Source organism: Ipomoea triloba, chromosome 8, assembly GCF_003576645.1.
Source record: "Ipomoea triloba cultivar NCNSP0323 chromosome 8, ASM357664v1".
In the NCBI taxonomy this organism is placed as follows: Eukaryota; Viridiplantae; Streptophyta; class Magnoliopsida; order Solanales; family Convolvulaceae; genus Ipomoea; species Ipomoea triloba.
In genome coordinates this window covers 7346611-7366696 of record NC_044923.1, presented here as the reverse complement: position 1 = coordinate 7366696, position 20086 = coordinate 7346611, and the positions used below count along the sequence as shown (strand labels likewise).

General features: G+C 33.4%; 4 protein-coding genes across 5 annotated transcripts in view; 3 read left to right on the top strand and 1 right to left on the bottom strand.

Moving 5' to 3' along the window:
* Positions 1-2754, top strand: part of LOC116026636 (SUN domain-containing protein 5) — a 3455-nt gene extending 701 nt beyond the window's left edge. The window contains exons 2-4 of the mRNA XM_031267968.1: positions 412-1751; positions 2065-2150; positions 2316-2754. Of these exons, the coding sequence (XP_031123828.1) occupies positions 412-1751; positions 2065-2150; positions 2316-2544 (1655 nt within the window). The 3' untranslated portion in view covers positions 2545-2754. The remainder of the gene's footprint in view (positions 1-411; positions 1752-2064; positions 2151-2315) is intronic.
* A 1162-nt stretch (positions 2755-3916) lies between these two features.
* LOC116027721 (RNA polymerase II transcriptional coactivator KELP) lies at positions 3917-8150 on the top strand. 2 transcript variants are annotated; one of them, XM_031269443.1, is made up of 4 exons: positions 3917-4364; positions 5665-5720; positions 6244-6349; positions 7740-8150. In XM_031269443.1, the coding sequence occupies exons 1-4, from the start codon at positions 4094-4096 to the stop codon at positions 7829-7831; spliced, it is 525 nt and encodes a 174-aa protein (XP_031125303.1). In that variant the 5' UTR covers positions 3917-4093; the 3' UTR covers positions 7832-8150. The 2 variants fall into 2 exon arrangements, with proteins under 2 accessions (XP_031125303.1, XP_031125301.1); XM_031269441.1 differs by lacking the exons at positions 5665-5720; positions 6244-6349 and adding an exon at positions 4944-5049 and having other exon boundaries at positions 3918-4420.
* A 49-nt stretch (positions 8151-8199) lies between these two features.
* Positions 8200-8992, bottom strand: LOC116027720. Its single transcript, XM_031269440.1, has one exon. It carries the CDS (start codon positions 8971-8973, stop codon positions 8428-8430), a length of 546 nt encoding a protein of 181 aa, XP_031125300.1. The 5' UTR covers positions 8974-8992; the 3' UTR covers positions 8200-8427.
* A 9302-nt stretch (positions 8993-18294) lies between these two features.
* On the top strand, positions 18295-19739 carry LOC116027827 (glutaredoxin domain-containing cysteine-rich protein CG12206). The gene has a single exon (XM_031269588.1). The coding sequence runs from the start codon at positions 18430-18432 to the stop codon at positions 19531-19533; it is 1104 nt and encodes a 367-aa protein (XP_031125448.1). The 5' UTR covers positions 18295-18429; the 3' UTR covers positions 19534-19739.
* Positions 19740-20086: the final 347 nt, after the last annotated feature.

The following is a 20086-nucleotide window of genomic DNA, read 5'->3' as shown; positions in this document are numbered from 1 at the left end:
TTTTTTTTTTTTTTTTTTTTTTTTTTTTTTTTTTTTTTTTTTCTGGTTGGAAAATTTAAGAAAAGAGGGGGGTTTCTTGTCTTGTTTAATGTTTTGAAGCTTCATATTCTTTGTGGTGTTTCTTTTCATTAAAAAGGAATGTTTTTTTGTTAGTTTTGCTCATTTGGTGCTTGGAATGCTCTCTATTTCAAATTCTGAAACTAGTTTGTTCTTGGCAAAAGTCAGATTAGGTTGTGATTAAGTGCATATTAGGTTGTGTAATTCCTTCAATTATTCAACAGTTTGGACATGGATGATTGATAAAATCAATGAATCTATAACTTTTGGTGTTAATATTAGGAAAGATTTGATTTTGCATTAATTTCTAAACTCAGCCTTGTCTCTTGTTGTGTTTAATACTTTTGTGTGCAGGTGACTTGCAGGCCTATAATGAGAGTGGATGCAATTCTGTTGTTTCTGAAACTAATTTTTCTAATTTCCTTTTCCCATTAGAGAAAGGGGGGCGGAAGAATTGTAAAAATGAATTGCATTTAAATGTCAATGTGACTGTGATTCTTAAAGAATCTGCCCCGGATAATTCAAGCGGTGAGTACTCACTTCAGGGAACGAGTGGATTGGAAGATGTTGTCTCGAGCGTTTTGGGTTACACCGCACTAATGTGCCAAATCCAACCACTTGGACCGCTCGATAGGAACAAAACGGAAAAGCCTCTGAACAGTAGGAGTCAGTTAATGTATCCTAATCTTGATGAGTTGAGAAACATTACGAAGCAAGCAAAGGGCTGGGATGTACCGAGCCCTCTTGGCAACATCACCCATAGGCTCGAGCCCGATGGAACGCCATACAACTATGCCTCGGCCTCCAAGGGTGCTAAAGTGGTGGCGCATAATAAGGAAGCGAAGGGAGCGAACAATATCTTGGGGAAGGACCACGATAAATATCTACGGAACCCTTGTTCCGTAAGTTGGAAATACGTTGTCATCGAGCTCGCTCATGAAACTTTGATCGATGTCATAAAAATAGCCAACTTTGAGCACTATTCCTCCAATTTCAAAGAATTTGAGTTGTTGGGTAGTTTAGTGTACCCGAGCGAGGCATGGGAGCCATTAGGGACGTTTGTCGCTGAAAATGTTAAGCATTTGCAATGCTTTAAGCTGCCTCAACCGAAATGGGTTAGATACTTGAGGTTGAATTTACTTAGCCATTACGGTTCAGAATTTTATTGCACGTTGAGTGTTGTGGAGGTGTACGGTGTAGATGCAATAGAACAGATGCTCGAGGATCTTATTGTCACTTCCGGAGAACCTTCTACAAATAAATTGCAAGATCCAAATTCAACCGCGTTACCTTCTATAATACCAGAAGCGGGCTCCACCAACCGAAAAAGGGAAGATGATGCTCGTTCTGCGATTGAATCTGTCAATGAGGGAGCCGAGAATGCTGATGAAGGGAAAAAGGTTAAAGTGGACGGGTTAAAGAAGACATCGACTGTAAACACCATTTCCGATCCTGTGAAAGTTAGGCAATCGCCAAATAGCAGAATTCACGGTGATGCTGTCCTTAAGATATTGCTGCAGAAGGTGAGATCACTCGAGCTCAACTTATCTGTGCTGGAGGAGTACATTAAAGAACTGAACAGAAGGCAAGGAGAATTTCTGCCCGAGCTAGACAAAGAGATGTCTCAACTTTCAGTGCTACTCGAGAAAAACAAATTGGAGATCAAGACTCTATTGGAATGGAACGAGATCATGGTGCGTATTACTAGATAATTATATATTGTATGAAGAAAAAATAAGAGAGGATATATGGGTTTATAAGGCAATGGGTTAGACCAGCTAATTGATTGGATTTGATCTTTTTGTGTGGTTTGACCACGTGCATTATAGCCATGTTCACCCGGTTGTGTACCCGTGGTGTTGAATTGGTGGCGTCCAGAGCATTCGAGTGAGTGTTAAGACTTAAGAGTCCCAAATTACCCATGTGCATTATAGCCCAATTGAGTGACCTTGACCCAATCTTAGACTATAACAGATATGATGAAGTAATTCTTCTTTTCTTCGTCAGGAAAAAGGACTTACCGACTTTGAGACATGGAAAGCCTCCGTTTCGACTCAACTGGATTTATTGATCAAGGAAAACGGCATGCTGAGGTAAATGTTTTTTGAAGCAAACATATTTAATTTGTTCTAAATTTCTTAGTTTTCTTAGGTTTTTGTAACAAGCTAATGGCAGGATTATTTAAATATCGTTTTTCATACCTCCCGAGTTTCTTAATTCATCATTGTCTTATCTTTTTCCCGTCTACTCATTTGCAGATCGGATATAGAAAAAGTCGTTAGCGATCAAGCGAGCTTGGAGAAGAAAGAGATAGCGGTGCTTGCAGTGAGCTTCTCTTTTGCCTGCATCGCTCTTTTTAAGTTAGTTTCGGAGATGGTGTTGACATTGTTCAGGTCCCCAATGTCGGACAACGTTTTAAGGACAAGCCGAGGTTGGATTTTGATACTTGTTAGCAGCAGTTTTACTATATTCATAACACTGCTTTAGAGGTAGATTGAAACCATAGATTTAGGAAACACTTGACCTTGTAAACAGTTGTACCTTAGCATTAGATTTAGGAAAATCATTATCATAATGTACTTATTTCATTCATATGCTTTTGAGGTCAGAAAGCTTGAGTTTCTGATTTTTGTTGTACTTCATTTTTAGAATTGAATTTTTCAGGTATATATATGAATAATGGCCTTGCTTACCAAATTTCTAAGGATATGATGATACAAATGTTCTGGTTTCTTTATATCTCTTTAATTCCTTTGAGATTTCTTCATTTACATAGTAGTGGGTGGACTTTAAGGATTAAAATTCCTATCATGTATTTTGATTTTATTAATAGAAGAAAAAGAAATGAACAAAAACACTGTAATATAAAGTAAAAACTGGGGGGATGTTTAGTATTTACTGAAATGGAAAAGCAAATAGAAAAAGAACAAAATTGAAAAAAAAAATTGTAATTTATGTCCCTCCATAATATGTCAATTACCAATCTCACCCTTAAATTAGTATGGTGTAAATATTGCCCCTCAATTTAAAAAATGGTACAAGTATTGCCCCTCACGTGGTGTAAATATTGCCCCTCTTGTCAGTATGGGAGGGGCAATATATGTACTTTTTTTAAAATTGAGGAGTAGCATTTACACCACTAATAATCATGGGTGACATTGATAATTGGCATATTATGGAGGGGCAAAATTTACAATTTCACCTTGAAAAAATGAAAAACAAATTAAGGGCATTTGAGTCCAAATGGAAAAATGATATCACTACTAAAAAGAATTGCATCTCAATTCCAAGAGCGGCCGCCACCGTACTCTGGAGCAATTGTGGTAGATGTAAAATTGACTTCTATTACATGTATTCTTAATTTGTACTCTAAATTTATTTCATGATGTCACGAGTATTGATAGGTTATCTTTTTCATGGCAAATTATGGTTTACACAGACCATAATCCAAAACGACATCATTGAATTTTATGAGTTAGAATAATGTACATTATGAGTTAGAATAATGTACTAAAGATTAACTACAAGTATAAAATATGTCAATTGCAGGTATAAAATTTCAAAATTATTTTTTACCAGAATGCATAATGTAAGATTGACCCTAATCGATGGTATAATTTATCTCAAACAAAATGAAAAATATTTCATTTACTCCAAAAACTTACTTCTAACTTTTACTCTCATTTGTATTCAAATTTGATTGAAAGAAGAAAATAAAGAATGAATAAACATCATGACTCCCTATTAAATTGAACAATCAAATAAGCTAAAATTATAGGGAGTTAAAAATGGAAGGAAGAATTGGGGGTATGTATAGAATTATACTTCAACAAAATACCCATTTATGCGAGTCGGGTTAAGTCAATACGAGGGCAGAAATACAGTTCCCGTACGCACAAAACCGGTAAAGGAGCAATTCCTAGGTTTAGCTCTCTCTCTGTACGCGATTCTGCAGCTGCAACTGCTCTCCCGGCCTTCAATCTTCCAGAATCAGAAATACAAAAGCAGCAGCGAATACAAATTATTAAATAAAATCATGGATGCTGAAACCGAAACCACAATCTCTGAAACGGTTTTGGAGATCCTAAAATCCTCAAACATGGACGAAATCACGGAGTTCATGGTCCGTAAATCCGCATCTGAGAAGCTAGGTATGGACCTCTCCCAACCGATTCGTAAGAAGTTTGTTCGCAAGGTCGTCGAGTCGTACCTCGCCGAGCAACAGGCGAAAGCTGAGCAAAAAGATGACGAAGAAGGGGAGGAGGAGGCGGAGGAAGAATCCGAGGATGAGAAAAAGCCCCGCCATGGTGACGACGGATCCACCAAAGAGTACGATGACGACGGTGACCGCATTATTTGCCGAGTAAGCTAGTCCTACCTTTGAATTGAACCGGTTTATTTCTTAATTTTTGTGCTTTTTAGCCATTCTTTGGTAATGCAGTGAACTGAAATAGTTATGAGCAATTATATACTCCCAACTTCGATTTGGTTGTGATTATTGTGTATTTTAGACTATTAAGACTAGTAATTTAGGGTTTAAAGCATTGCATTACAAAGAAAAAAATGCTACTACATTGTTAATACTATTTGAGTAATGCTAGGCACCCTTCACTTTTTACAGACTGCCTGAGTTAGAAGAAAAGCTAAATCATTCTTTCCAACAATGAAAATGCTTTTACTATAAGGAGAAATAAGCATTTTCCATACTATTTATTAGCTACCAATGAATTTTTTGAATCCAGCATGAGTTAATCAATCCTTTACCGAATAGTACACTGTTCTATTACCCATATTATATTTCTCAAAAACAAAAGAAAGTATAATATGATAAAAATTTATTTTCTTAACAAAATTAAAATGTTTGGTTTTGCTGTTCTTTGGTGCAGTTGAATAAGAAGAGAAGGGTGACAATAACTGATTTTAGAGGGAAGACTCTGGTGTCCTTAAGGGAATACTACTGGAAAGATGGAAAAGAGCTTCCTACATCTAAAGGTAATAATTAAATGTTTGATGCCTTTTTCTCTGATGTGTTTCTAAGTATTTAAGATGTTAAAATATCAGCCTGACATTTTTTGGTTGTGTTCAATTTTTTGTTGCAATCATCAAGTCTTCCTCTTTGATCAAATGGGTAGCAATCTCTATTAATAAATTATAATGGAAGACTATGTTCTCGCTAATCATGTACAAGATGCTGGTTCTGAACCAGATTGATTATTAGCGTGTTAATTGATGCTTATTTCTGTCAGTACTGTGGGGAAAGTTGGTGTCTTTTTACTTTTTGATATTCAAATTTTCTTCTTTGAAGGTTTGTGCTTTTATAAATCTTAACCCAAGCACAAATTTTTGGGATTAGGTTAATTGTTGATTTGGGTTTCTGTTAGGACCACATTTCTTTCTCATCATGTAAAATGTGAATCGACTGAGTTGTAATTGTCTGTTATGAATAGTCTTCACCCATATTAGTCTTATTTTCTGTGGCATGGATCTAAGGGTCAATGACTGAAATGGGCAACTTTCAGTATGCAATAACAAAAATAGGAAGGTTTTAACAAATGTATAATTTCGGGAAAAACTCATTTGGGANGGATGAGAAAAAGCCCCGCCATGGTGACGACGGATCCACCAAAGAGTACGATGACGACGGTGACCGCATTATTTGCCGAGTAAGCTAGTCCTACCTTTGAATTGAACCGGTTTATTTCTTAATTTTTGTGCTTTTTAGCCATTCTTTGGTAATGCAGTGAACTGAAATAGTTATGAGCAATTATATACTCCCAACTTCGATTTGGTTGTGATTATTGTGTATTTTAGACTATTAAGACTAGTAATTTAGGGTTTAAAGCATTGCATTACAAAGAAAAAAATGCTACTACATTGTTAATACTATTTGAGTAATGCTAGGCACCCTTCACTTTTTACAGACTGCCTGAGTTAGAAGAAAAGCTAAATCATTCTTTCCAACAATGAAAATGCTTTTACTATAAGGAGAAATAAGCATTTTCCATACTATTTATTAGCTACCAATGAATTTTTTGAATCCAGCATGAGTTAATCAATCCTTTACCGAATAGTACACTGTTCTATTACCCATATTATATTTCTCAAAAACAAAAGAAAGTATAATATGATAAAAATTTATTTTCTTAACAAAATTAAAATGTTTGGTTTTGCTGTTCTTTGGTGCAGTTGAATAAGAAGAGAAGGGTGACAATAACTGATTTTAGAGGGAAGACTCTGGTGTCCTTAAGGGAATACTACTGGAAAGATGGAAAAGAGCTTCCTACATCTAAAGGTAATAATTAAATGTTTGATGCCTTTTTCTCTGATGTGTTTCTAAGTATTTAAGATGTTAAAATATCAGCCTGACATTTTTTGGTTGTGTTCAATTTTTTGTTGCAATCATCAAGTCTTCCTCTTTGATCAAATGGGTAGCAATCTCTATTAATAAATTATAATGGAAGACTATGTTCTCGCTAATCATGTACAAGATGCTGGTTCTGAACCAGATTGATTATTAGCGTGTTAATTGATGCTTATTTCTGTCAGTACTGTGGGGAAAGTTGGTGTCTTTTTACTTTTTGATATTCAAATTTTCTTCTTTGAAGGTTTGTGCTTTTATAAATCTTAACCCAAGCACAAATTTTTGGGATTAGGTTAATTGTTGATTTGGGTTTCTGTTAGGACCACATTTCTTTCTCATCATGTAAAATGTGAATCGACTGAGTTGTAATTGTCTGTTATGAATAGTCTTCACCCATATTAGTCTTATTTTCTGTGGCATGGATCTAAGGGTCAATGACTGAAATGGGCAACTTTCAGTATGCAATAACAAAAATAGGAAGGTTTTAACAAATGTATAATTTCGGGAAAAACTCATTTGGGACGTCCCAAATGAGTTTCTTGAAATTTTCGAAAAATTTTTTTTAGGTTGGTCAACTGAAACACTGCCACTTGCGTTTCTCCCATTTGATTACTCAAGAATGTTAATCTTTAATACAAACCCATTTGGGAGATCTTACTGCCAACTCTAATGTTAGAAAGCATCGCATTGTGCCCTGTCAGAACAATTTGGAAGAACCCATCTACTTCCGTTGCCAATACATCCATCCCCTCCGCGAATTTGTCTGTGTTCTTTGCCAAGTCTGAAGTGTTTTGCAATTCTCCAGCTTCCTTTATAATATATCAAATTTTGTATTAAAGATCAAATGGAAGAAACGCAAGTGGCACGTGTGTTTCATGTTGACCAACCTTTAAAAAGAATCTTTTCGAAAATTTCAAGAAACTCATTTGGGAGAAACGCAAGTCCCAAATGAATTTTTCCCGAAATTGTACATTTTTTAAAAACCTTCATATTTTTGTCATTGCCTATTGAAAGTTGCCCATTTCAGTCATTGATCCTGGATCTAAGCATCTGCAATGCATCGGCTTACCCTTGATCAGAACTTCATGTTCTTAGATGCGAGTTTGGTTTTACATTTAGATCATGCCTCCTCCACCTTCAATGGAGATTCGCTAGGAGGCTTGAGAATGCCTCTGCCCTTTCTCCACTGTATTGGAGAGCAGTAGTTGCTGCCCTTGTGTTTACATTTCCCACTGTTAAAATCTTCATCTGCTTCGTTTTTCATCCTTTTCTAATAATACTGTAATGAGAACTGACAGTCATTTCATATTGCTTTCCACAGGAATAAGCTTGACTGCCGAGCAATGGGCATCATTCATGACGAACCTTCCCGCAATTGATAAAGCTATCAAGAAAATGGAATCGAGGATCTAGGTGGTCAGTTCTATTAGTAATAGAACCATGTATCCATGTCCTTTCACTATGGTTCTTAGAAACAGTATGGGTAATATATGTCCTGCCATTGCTCCCTGCCTATTTAACTGGTTTCCAGAGCAGTACTTTGTTCTCTAAGTGGGTACATATCATGGTTTTTCAGTCAAAAACTAGTATGCCATGTTCCATTCTCTTCATTGTGTGTGATACATTAGCATATAATGTATAAACAATATATGTTCAATCCAACTATTAGTTTAGATTTTTAGCACATGTTTCAATTTGGATCAGAATCAACCCCTGCCTTCAATCTCTGTCACAAGTTGTCAAAAGCAATCAGTTTATACTTTTAATTGAGATGTACTACATGTTTCAATTATATGTTACTAACAGCTTGCCCATTTGGCCATTTATATATTGATATATTGATAAATAAGCTACAAAACATGTAGATTGTAGTTATGATTAACAACATCTGGGCATGAAAATATGCCTCATTGAACCATTTAAACATACCTTAAATCCTTAATCACTCACTAATTATACATTAATTGGAAAAAAAGCTTCCAATTTTTCAGCTAAATGGCATGAAAACCCTATCTTGGGCTAGGGCTGCTAGTGCAACAATCCAGTGCCTGAACTTTATTCTGATTCTCAAGAGGCATCTTAAAAGCATTTGCAAAGATAACCTTCAAACTCCCACCCCACGAACTCTTTCTTCTTCCCTTGGGTGAATTTATGGCCGCCGACCTCATTTGCTCAATCATGGCTTCTGTATTCTCATCCTCCGCCAAAATCTCCCCCAGTTGCTGAGAATCAATCACAAATTTCACCTTCCACACCCCCTTCCGCGGCGGCGCCAGAACCTCCACCCTCACTTCATTTTCCGGCGCCGCCGCCTCCGTTTCTCCGGCGACGGGGAGGAGATAGTAGAATTGGCCGGCCTGGAGCTGGTGTTGCTCGCTCATCGGCGACGACATGTGGCCCTGGCCGTAAACGTTGTAGCCGGGGAACTCGGCGAGGAGTTGCCGTGCTGATTTGGGGCATCTGAGGTGTAACAGTTGGCCGGAATCTGTCATGATCCTCGCGAAGCCGAGGTCTTTGGTTGCATCGTCGACTGCTTTGAGAGAGCAATTCCCCATGGATTCAAATTTCTCCACTTTTTTATTGTCACTTTGTGAATGAATCATTGGGTTCTTGTCATATATATATACAGTGTGTATAATAATAATAATAATAATAATATAATTATTATTATTATTAAGTATAGTATGCCAAATACCTTGTGATTTGATGACATTACTGTTATTTTTTATAAGAAAAGGTCTCCGTTCGAGTCTCATTGAACATATACTATAGATAGGTTAGAGTTTATGAATTTTATACTACTGATTCTCTCAAATCAAACGCCCGTTAGCATATATGGACGTGTAACTGTACCTTTTATTTAATTTAATTTTTTTCTTTTTCATTTTCTTTTTCCTCTAAATCGTATTCTTTTCTCTTTCTTTCTTTACATGGCACTAAAAAAATAACCAAAAATCTTGCAATAATGATTAGGCTATCATTATCCATGCAAATCTCTCCCATTTTTTAAAATGGGTTCCACTTCCACATCATCAAATTTGTAAATTATCCCCTTTTGCAAATCTCTTTCACTTTTAAAAATGGGTCTAACTTTCCTATTATATTAGGTCTAACTTTCCTATTATATTATAAACATAATAATAAAATGATATTAAAAGAAATAATCAAAATAAAAAAGTAAAAAAAAGATGCATCATGGCAGATTACTAGATTAGCAAATTCTCTCTCTTATTATTAATTTAGCTAATTTTCTCTTCTTTATCAATACACATAAGCTTAAAATAAAAAAATATTTATCTTTCTTACAATGTCACATTGCTAATATTAAATTTGCAGGGATAATGACAGCCTTAGCCATAAGCAATCTACGAATTGAGTGAACAGAATTTGATTTTCCATATATGATATGACAAGCAGCAGAAAGATGAAGGTGTTACGGTGTTAGACTACTCATGACTTCTCCTATTCCATATATGATATGACAAGCATGATTAGATGTTTATAACCTAAGATAATAGGTATAGGTAATTAAAGTGTAGAAGTCACGGATTGAAAAGGACCAAAGGGGAAGAAGACAAGGCAGGCGGAGAAGAAATTCCCATTTTCTTTGAAAATTTGAAAGCAAAATTTTAGGGAATGGACCGTTGGGTGCATGAATTAAGCACAAAGTAATCTGAAACAAAAACATCCTTAATTTAAGTAATAATTAATATAGTAACATGACATATTGACATGTGAATGACAATTTAGGTTTGGAGGAACATGGCAATTTGTACTAGGGGGTTTGAATCTATGGGTTTATCTTTTTCTTATTTAAATGATACTAAAATGCATTTGGTTTTTATTGTCAGTTTTTTTCAGAATTAGTCAGGATTCCTTGTCTCCCCCAACTAAAGATTAACGTTAAAATGCATGTATGGTACTAAAAAAAACGTTAAAATGCATGTAGTTAAGGTTATATCAAATCACTTTTTTTTTCTTTTTTTTTAATAACTAAAATTTTCAAACATTTTTTTAGTACTACTGACTCTATTACATTGTAGTATTGAGTTAATTACAGTAATGGTCCTCCGACTATGTTGATTTTTCAAAATTAGTCCCCGTCTTTTAATTTGGACAATTTAGGTCCCTTGATTTTCAAATTCTTTCCAATGTTGGTCCTTTCGTCAAATTTTCGTTAAATTGAGGTCAAATGAATGGAAAAAATTGTCCGTTCACTTGTATACTCGTATTTCTTTTGTCCTATATGTTATATATATGAATATAATATCAGTCAAAGAGACATCGACTGAGATTATATGGCTTCGATTGAGACTTCGACTAAGATTATATTAATATATGCAGCGTATAGGACAAGAGAAATACGAGTAGTAATACACTAAACAGGTGAACGGACAATTTTACCCCTTCATTTGACCTCAATTTAAACAAAATTTGACGAAAGGACCAACATTGGAAATAATTTGAAAGTCAAAGGACCTAAATTGTCCAAATTAAAAGTCAGGGACTAATTTTGGAAAATCAACATAGTCGGAGGACCATTGCTGGAATTAACTCTTGTAGTATCTGTTCAACTATACTTTTTCAACCTATTGAAGTACAAAGAGTCAATACTGCATCTGGCCTCCATTGAGGCACTCTCAACCTGTTGAAGCACAAAAAGTCAATACCGCCTCCGTCTCATGACCTTCCAAATGGGAGAGTTACTACATGCTATCTGAGCACAAGGTGCTTGGCTAAAATTTTCTAATTCGATTAGACTATATCTTAAACCTTATTATAAAACTATTTCAAGACCCATAAAAGAAGTAAATCTTGAGTTGCCTAAGTGATTCCAAGTTTCTCAGTGCATATATACTTTTATGCACAAGAAGTCTTCACCACATCACTTTAGTAATGTTTGTATTAAATGTTAAAAATTAACATTAAAATGCACCAAAGATCTTATGGTTAAGCATGCGGCTCTCCCACTTGAGAGTTCACAAGTTTGAACTCCAATGAGAACAATGATTCTTTGTGCTTTATTTTGTTGAGAAAGTATGTGTTTTAAAGTTATAATTCCTTTGTCTAATTTTAACAAGTCATGTTTATCTTTTTTATCAAATCAACTCTTTTTCTTCAGGGCCGGCCCTGGCCATGTCGGGCTAGGGCGCCTGCACAGGGCCCCCGAAAAAATATTTTATGTATAATTCAATATTTTTATATTTGATAAATATTTTTTTAGAATCTATATATTGGTCTTAATGGTAAGTGAAAATAAAATTTTAGAAATAATTGACATCGAAATTTGGGTGAATAAATTTGTATTTAAATATGCACAGAAATGACACTAATTTTAAATTAAATTTTGAACTGTATTTTTTTCTTTGTTGAATTTGATGCATTATGTTTAGACAAAAAAATTTATTACTTTTTCACTTTTGTCATAAAATACAATAACTTGAAATCTATATGGATTTGGACTCAATTACATTAGTTATATAGATTTTTTAGATCTTCTAGACTTCTATCTGTATATTTCATAGGTCTTTTTGGATTATGTTTCTTCTGCTTTTATAAATAGATATCTCTTTGTATATTATAGTGAAATTTAAATGTGAAAAAAGTATCTCTTCTCCTATGTTATTGTCTCTTTATTACTCCGTATTATCTTTGTATTTTTCGTTTTACTCTATTATATTTAAATGGATTGCATCTTGAAACAAAAATAATGAATGTCAAAATTAAACTATTAGACAGGGCCCCTATTTTTAATGGAACAGCCCTGTTTTTCTTTCACTTATTTTCTTTAATATTTTTATTATAAATTCTAAATTAGACACTTTGTATTTATTAGTAGTTCTCATATAGTTCCTAAATATATAAATTCTTTATACCATAATACTCAAAAAGTTATTATAAAAGTAAAATTGTAAATAATTTTAATTAAATCTCATTATCTGAATCAAACACAAAATGACATGAATGGATTGTTTAAAAAATAATAATAAATCCTTAGATGTGAAAATTTCAAAATAATATGATGTAACATGATCAACGGCCACTAATACTTTTGCAAAAAAGCAGATGTAAACAAATTAGTGGACGGCCAACGTGATTAGGCACTAACGTTACGTTAGAGTACGTCTACTTGTTAAACATATATATTCCTAAATCTGTCCTTCCTGTTTCTTCTTCAAATTGAGGTGAAAAAAAGAAGGTAAAAATTATTTATAGCTTTTTAAAAGTTTTATTCATGGGCTTAGATGAAGCAATCATACCTTTGACTACAGTCACTTTGTAAGATAAATCGCTAATATAAAGTTTACTTTTAGTATGTTGAATGCTCATTTTTAATACACTGACTCACTGAGCGTTCATTTTTAGTATAATGAAGATACATTATTTGATATATTATCTAAAAATGAATATTATCAACGGTCCATAATACGATTTGCTTGTAAATGAGATTACTCGGATCTTTTAATTTAAACTTGCTTGAACATCTCATATTCTCAACATTTTTTGTCAAAATTTTTTTGGTTTCAAACTAAAAATTTAACACATTTAGATGGTTTTCTATTGGAATGACCTAACTGAGGTGTGGTTGAGTGGCAAATGATTCATCCATCACTAATTAAAAGTCAATTATGGATCTCCAGTCCAGCACCCAAAGATGTGTACGTCTACAACTCGCCAGTGGAAATCCTTTGAATACCAGAAACAAATATAATTAAAATAATATTTTAAAAAAATAAATGTGACGTTATTGTGGATAGAACATGATTCTCGTACATGAATGTTACGAGTTCGATTCTTTTCAACACTCTTCGATCTCTCTTTGTAAATTTAAAAAAAAAAAACATAAATAATTCAATTGTCCATTTTATTATCCAATCAACCATCCAATATTAGTTTCCCCATAAGTCACGCCAACAAAACTTCACAGAAAGTCACACCCACTCTCTGTAGACATGGTGGATATTACTTAAATTTCTCTCTATAATTTTACAAGTTTTCAATTAAGGTTTTCATGACTAATTCTACTATAGAAAACAGATGTAGACAATGTACGATCTACATGACTACTATACATACCACTATATTAAATGCTAGCTAAAATAATAAGACCATGTTGTTGTCCATAAGTACAGGTTTGCCCAACCACATATAATGAAGTTTGACAAAAAAAAAATATTATTACTTTTTGAAAGTTAAAGCTAATTTAAACAATAAGCACTAATTATTTTTGTCTCTATTTAATTTGTACAACTTATAAGTACAATTCTACAACAAATCAACAAACTATTAAACCTAAGCAGTACTATTACTAATTAAGTCGAATAATAATTCTATGATAAATTTGTATTTCAGAAAGAAAAAAAAATCAGTAAAAGACCTTGTCGGCATTACTGTGATTTTTTCAAATGGGTGGTCACAAGTTCAAATAAACTATTGTTTGTATATATAATTATACCATTGTTTGTAATAACTATCAAAGTTATTTTGATTATACAAGGTAATTATTCTTCATAATTTAATTGCTTTACAACTTTTTTTTAAGGGAAAATTGTAATTTATGCCCCTCCATAATATGTCAATTATCAATATTACTCTTGAATTATTGTGGTGTAAATGTCGTCCCTTAATTTTTAAAAACGGTACATATATTGCCCCTCCCGTGGTGTAAATATTGCCTTCCTTTGTTACGGGAGGGGCAATATATGTATCATTTTTAAAAATTGAGGGGCAATATTTACACCACTAATAATTCAGGGGTGACATTGATAATTGACATATTATGGAGAGGCAAAAAGTACAATTTTCCTTTTTTTAGTGTCATGACGCCTCCTTGTTTTCAAAAAATACTTGTCGTCAAGGTATAAAGTAGAATTGAGATATAGAGTGTGAGCATATCCTTTGCAGGTATCTATGGTTCCTTGTACAGAAATGGCCCACAATATTTTTGGACTTGTTCATATGAACGTGTTATAAATTATAATGTGTATATAAGTAGAAAAAAAGTTTGAATTCTCTATGAACAATAAGAATTAATAATTACAACAAATATTTACATTTGGTTCATGAAATGAAATTTAAAGGAATAAAATTCATATTCCATAAAGAATAGAATACGATCATAATTTCATTATTTGATTCGCTAAATAAATAGACATCAAGACTTGTATGGTAAATTATGCTATGGACCCGGGTCCAAGTTCAGGTTCACAATTTAAAACCTCTATGTTCACAATTTTAAAACTTTATATTTACAATTTTAATTCTTAATATAAAAAACTACATTACTCAATATTCACAATTTTTGAACTATATATTCACAACTTTGTTATATAGATTCAAAAATTATGTTATACTATTAAATATAGAGTTATGAAATTGTAAACATAGAGTTCTGAAATTGTGAACATAGAGTTTTGAAATTGTGAATATAGAGTTCTGAAGTTGTGAATATAAGTTTTGTAATTGTGAACATAGAGTTCAAAAATTATGAATATAGAATTTAAAAATTGTAAACATAAAGTTTAAAAACTGTGAACATAAAGTTCTAAAATTTTGAATATAAAGTACTAAAATTGTAAACATGGACCTAGGTCCACCTTATAATTTGGACCGAGGTCCATGGCATAACAACCAGAATTGTATTATAGTGGAGCATGAATTTCACGTCTGAATGTTACAAATTCAATTCTCGATAGAATAAGCCTAATTTTAATTTCCTCTAATAAAAAAGCCTATTTTAAAAATGCTAATTAATTCTTAACCATTTTATGAACCTAAGATGGTGCGTTTTCAACACACATATAAACCAAAACTTATTAAATGAACATTATTTGTATACTGAATGTACATTATTTTGTATAATGTACACTCAATATAAAAATAATGTACATTTAATACATTAAAAATGTACATTTTGTTATGATCCACACATAATTTGCCAAACAAGTGGGTTTGGGCCAGTTTATTATTGGCCTAGTTTCTTTTCAAATCAAGCTATTATTGTTTGATTAAATTGTGGGTTGGGCCAACTCGACCTGAACAGTAAAAATATACGGAGTATATTTTAATAAGTAAATTATTATTTATGTTGTTATATATTTTTATTTTAATTAAAAAAATTAAAATTATATATTTTACATTTTGTGTTATAAAATCTTAGTACAATCCTACAACAGATTTACACTTAAAAATAATAAGTAATATTTATTAAAGTAATAATAACTAAATTATTTTAGAAATTATAATTACTTAACAAAAAATTTACAAGATAAATATAGTTAACTAATAAGATATAAACAGTTTTCTGAAACGAAAAAAAAATGTAAGCAGAGTTGGAATTTTCTCTTTTAAATTTAAGCATTTATTTTTGTTTCAGTTTCTTTAGTTCGGACTTGAGATAATTTTATTATTATTATTATTATTATTATTATTATTATTATTATTATGCATGCAGCTTGATTTTTTTTTTTTGAAATTAAACAGCATCTTGAAAATTATTTATTGACATATTTGTATTATAGATCATTAACTATATAAATGTTAATTTATGTAAGTTTATGTTTAATATAAATAAAATCATAATAAAAAAAAAATGTATAAGGTTTAAACTCTTCAAAATAATAATAAATCTTTATTAATGATTTGAAGTAATAAAGGCTTAAAGTTATGGTCTAACCGATCCATCCATACAACTATTGGATACAAGAGGGGGTTGGGTCCGCTCAATTAATGGCAAAGTGCCGACTAGATTGGTTGTTTTTTCATATAAAAGGAGATTCAAACTTTCAACCTCTCTTAAGAATAAGAATGCATGACCACTCACACCAACTAACACCAACTAACCTGATTAGTCATGGTTGTCCTTTAATATAGCTAGGGAAGACAATCCGATAGTTATCTTTATGGGGATGTTTTTATTTTTAATTTGTCCAATTCAACTAATATGTTATGTAAAATCATCATCATCTTTTAAAAAAAGTATACGTCAAAGTCTAATAAAATTAGTGGTAACATGCTGATGAATAGGTAGCATTTAAACTCAATTCAACCCTCCTCCCCCAAGTAATAAAATTACTTAAATTAGTGGTAACATGTTGAATAGGTATCATTTAGAGTTTAGACTCAATTGAACCCTCCTTCCCCAAGTTTAACGGAATTGATGAAATTTTTTTATTTTAACCATTAGAAATTCAATCAGAAAATTCACTTAATGATCAATATGGTTGGCGTAATGGTTCAGCATCTTGTCCCTTAAGCATGAAGTAGAAGGTTTGATCCCATAGAGAGATACCTTTGAGAAAAATCAAAAAAAAAAAAGAAAAGACTATTCACTTAATTATTTAATTGTTTGTTTGACACTTCTTCTTAGATCAAATTAAATAAAAAAAATTTAGTCCCTAACTAAGGGTTAATTAGTTAGAGGCAAATTATGCTATGGACCCAGGTCTACCTTGCAAGGTGGATCCAAGTTCATGGTCACAATTTTACAATTTTAGAACTCTATATTCACAATTTTAAATCTCAATATATAAAATTACTATATTCAAAATTTTGTTATATAAATTCAAAAATTGTGTTATACTATTGAATATAGAGTTCTGAAATTGTAATCATAGAGTTCTGAAATTATGATCATAGAGTTCTGAAATTGTGAATATAAAGTTCAAAAATTGTGAACAAAGAGTTCAAAATTTGTGAACATAGTGTTCTAAAATTATGAACATACAGTATTAAAATTGTGAATATGGGCCTGAGTCTACCTTGCAAGGGGACTCGGGTCCATGGCATAACATCTGTTAGCTAGAAAGCCTCTATCTTAACCAATAGGCTAGACTTATTGTAATTTAATTGTTGAGCTAGAGTCCATATTATTTGTGTGGTAAGATCTTCTGAATTAAGGAAAACCACCAATATATATATTACACACAAATCCAAAAATGTCGATTATCAATCCATAACTCAAATTTGCATTCTTGCTAATTGGGTCCCTCCGAATTTTGATCCGTATGTATATTGTGGCACTTGATTTTTCTAAATATTTAATTTCGTGGTTCTCATTTTCCACTGTCTTTATCCTCATTACATTGTCCAAATTTTGATTGTAAAAGGATGTGTACAGATACTAGGAGTATTTTGTTTGGGAAAGCTTACAGCTATAATGCTATATACGAATTGTAAATAAATAACTTATAATTGTGAAATTTTATGATCAAACAAAAAATAATTGTGAAATTTTAATTATGGATCATTACTCATATATATATATATATATATATATATATATATATATATAATTTGCCGTTGCATGTGTAGTAGTTTTGGTAAATATAAATTTTAATTAAAATATAAAATAATCACTGTGAACTAAATAAAATTATATAATATTATCACACTTATATCATTTATAAGTAATACTTCGTATTAAATAACGTAAATTAAATTAAATGCACCCTTAATGATATAATCATGTAATCATTCCGAACAATTCATAAATCATAATCTCTTTCATCAATGATCATATCATGAAGATACATTTAGCAACAATTAAGCTGCCAACCCTATACATTGCATCCACCTTTATTATTTATTAGTTCCAAACACTACAACTAAATAATATTTATTAGTTAAAAAAATTACAACTAAATATGATTATAAATTTCTTTCGTGAATCAAAAAATAAGGTATTTCATTAATATTGGATTTTAAAACTTGAATTGATTTGCATAAAAATAAAATAATTTTTATGAAATGAAGATAAACAATCTTGGAGCACTGAATTTGATTATATTTATGATTTATCCTTTCCGATGACCAATGAATGAATGCAGACCAAATATAAAGAGCCACGCGTCGTTTCAAGAGCCATACAACTGCAAATCTTGCCAAATTCTCCCCGCCCAAATAATACCAAATTATTCTAACCAAAAACGACATATCTACTCTATCCTTCCTCTCGTAGTATATGTTTAACAAGCCTCGTCGGAAAATCAAGAAAAGGCCAGAAATTAAAGATGGGGTGCGCTTCTTCCAAGAGAATCAAGGCCACCGTCGACGTCTACCGTCCGCCGCCGTCCAGTTTCGCCGTGTTCGACGTCAACGACGTGGAGGAGCCGTGGCTGATGAATGCCAAGCCCGCCGGCGACATGGAAGACGACGATGAGAAAAAACAAGAGGAGAAGATAAAAGAGGTGGCCCACGTCCCCCCGCCGTTGCTTGAGAAGCTCAACTCCATTGAAGAAGCTCCTCGTTCTTGGGATGAGGTCAGCAAGGCCTTAGAAGACCTCAAACCCACGTTAAATACTACTATGCTTCCGCCGGCGACTCAGACTCCGCCGCCGCCAGCGGCGGCGGAAAAAAATCACCCCCCGCCGAAGCCCAAGAAGAGCTCTTCGTTTCATACCGTGGAAGAATTGGACGCTAAACTTACTCCAAAACCGCCGGGGATTAAGAAAACCGAGTCCATGAAGGTGGAATTAAAGAAATTCCAATCTCCGGCGACCGAGTCACAGCCCGAGTCAACTCGGACCGGCGGATTCAAGTCACTAAAGGACAACATATTCCTCGTACGCGACAGAATGGAGCGTGAAAAAGACGGAAAACCCACCGCCCCTTTCGTCAAGCGGGACCCACTCAGCGATTTCCCGGAGAAACCCCCGCCGGGCGGGGAAACCACGGCGGTGCTCTACACGACCTCCTTAGGCGGCGTCCGCCGCACCTTCGAGGACTGCAACAACCTAAGGTCCATCCTCGAGTCCCACCGCGTGGTGTTCGACGAGCGTGACGTGGCGTTGCACGGCGAGTTCCGCGGCGAGCTGAGGGAACTCCTCGGCGAGGCGTTCGGCGGCGTGCCGCGGCTGTTCGTGAAGGGGCGGTACATCGGCGGGGCGGAGGAGGTGGTGAGTCTCAACGACGCGGGTCGACTCGGGAGGATACTGAGTTGGGCACGAGTTGAGAGGCGCGTGGGGAATCAGCAGGGGTGTGAAGGGTGTGGGGGAGCAAGGTTTGTGCCGTGTTTGGATTGTGGAGGAAGTTGTAAGATTGTGAATGGGGACAAGAAGGAAAGGTGTGGGGAGTGTAATGAGAATGGATTGGTTCTATGTCCTATTTGCCATTGATAAGGTAGCTATTTTGAGCTTATCTTAGCTTTTATTAAGCATAAATAATACCAATGTAAATCAAGAAATATATATGTTTTGTGGGTATTTTAAAGTGCTATAGTGCTTCTCTTGTGTAGCAATTATTAGTGTAAAAATTTTATTTGCTCATAATTTTGTGTCAAACAAGATGATATTCAATCTAAATCTTGACGTGTTTAATGCAATTTGACCATGTAACTATGGTTGCTTGGTTGATACAAAGATGGGCTACTTTGGCCCGAAAGCAGTATAGTTGTTGTATTAAAAGATCATGAGTTTGATTATTGTTTAACACTCTTTTGCTAACACTCTCTAAGTCATTATTTTACATATACACGAATAAAATACATACTCCATATATACTATGTATTTAGTCACAACTCACAATTTATATACTTATACATAAATATGATAGCAATTATATATATATTTTGATTAGGAAAAAATATTAAACTTTATATATTTTCCATAAAATAATATAATTTAGAAAGCTATAATATTACTAAACTAGTGCCATTATTATAGTCATAAA

Excerpts from the sequence above, each read along its gene's own strand:
- LOC116027720 (XM_031269440.1), bottom strand. The coding sequence starts at position 8,973 with ATGGGGAATTGCTCTCTCAAAGCAGTCGACGATGCAACCAAAGACCTC.
- LOC116027721 (XM_031269443.1), top strand. The coding sequence starts at position 4,094 with ATGGATGCTGAAACCGAAACCACAATCTCTGAAACGGTTTTGGAGATC. Across the intron at positions 4,365-5,664 it reads TGAGAAAAAGCCCCGCCATG|GTGACGACGGATCCACCAAA; the intron begins GTGACGACGGAT and ends AGCCCCGCCATG. Across the intron at positions 5,721-6,243 it reads GTGACCGCATTATTTGCCGA|TTGAATAAGAAGAGAAGGGT; the intron begins GTAAGCTAGTCC and ends TCTTTGGTGCAG.
- LOC116027827 (XM_031269588.1), top strand. The coding sequence starts at position 18,430 with ATGGGGTGCGCTTCTTCCAAGAGAATCAAGGCCACCGTCGACGTCTAC.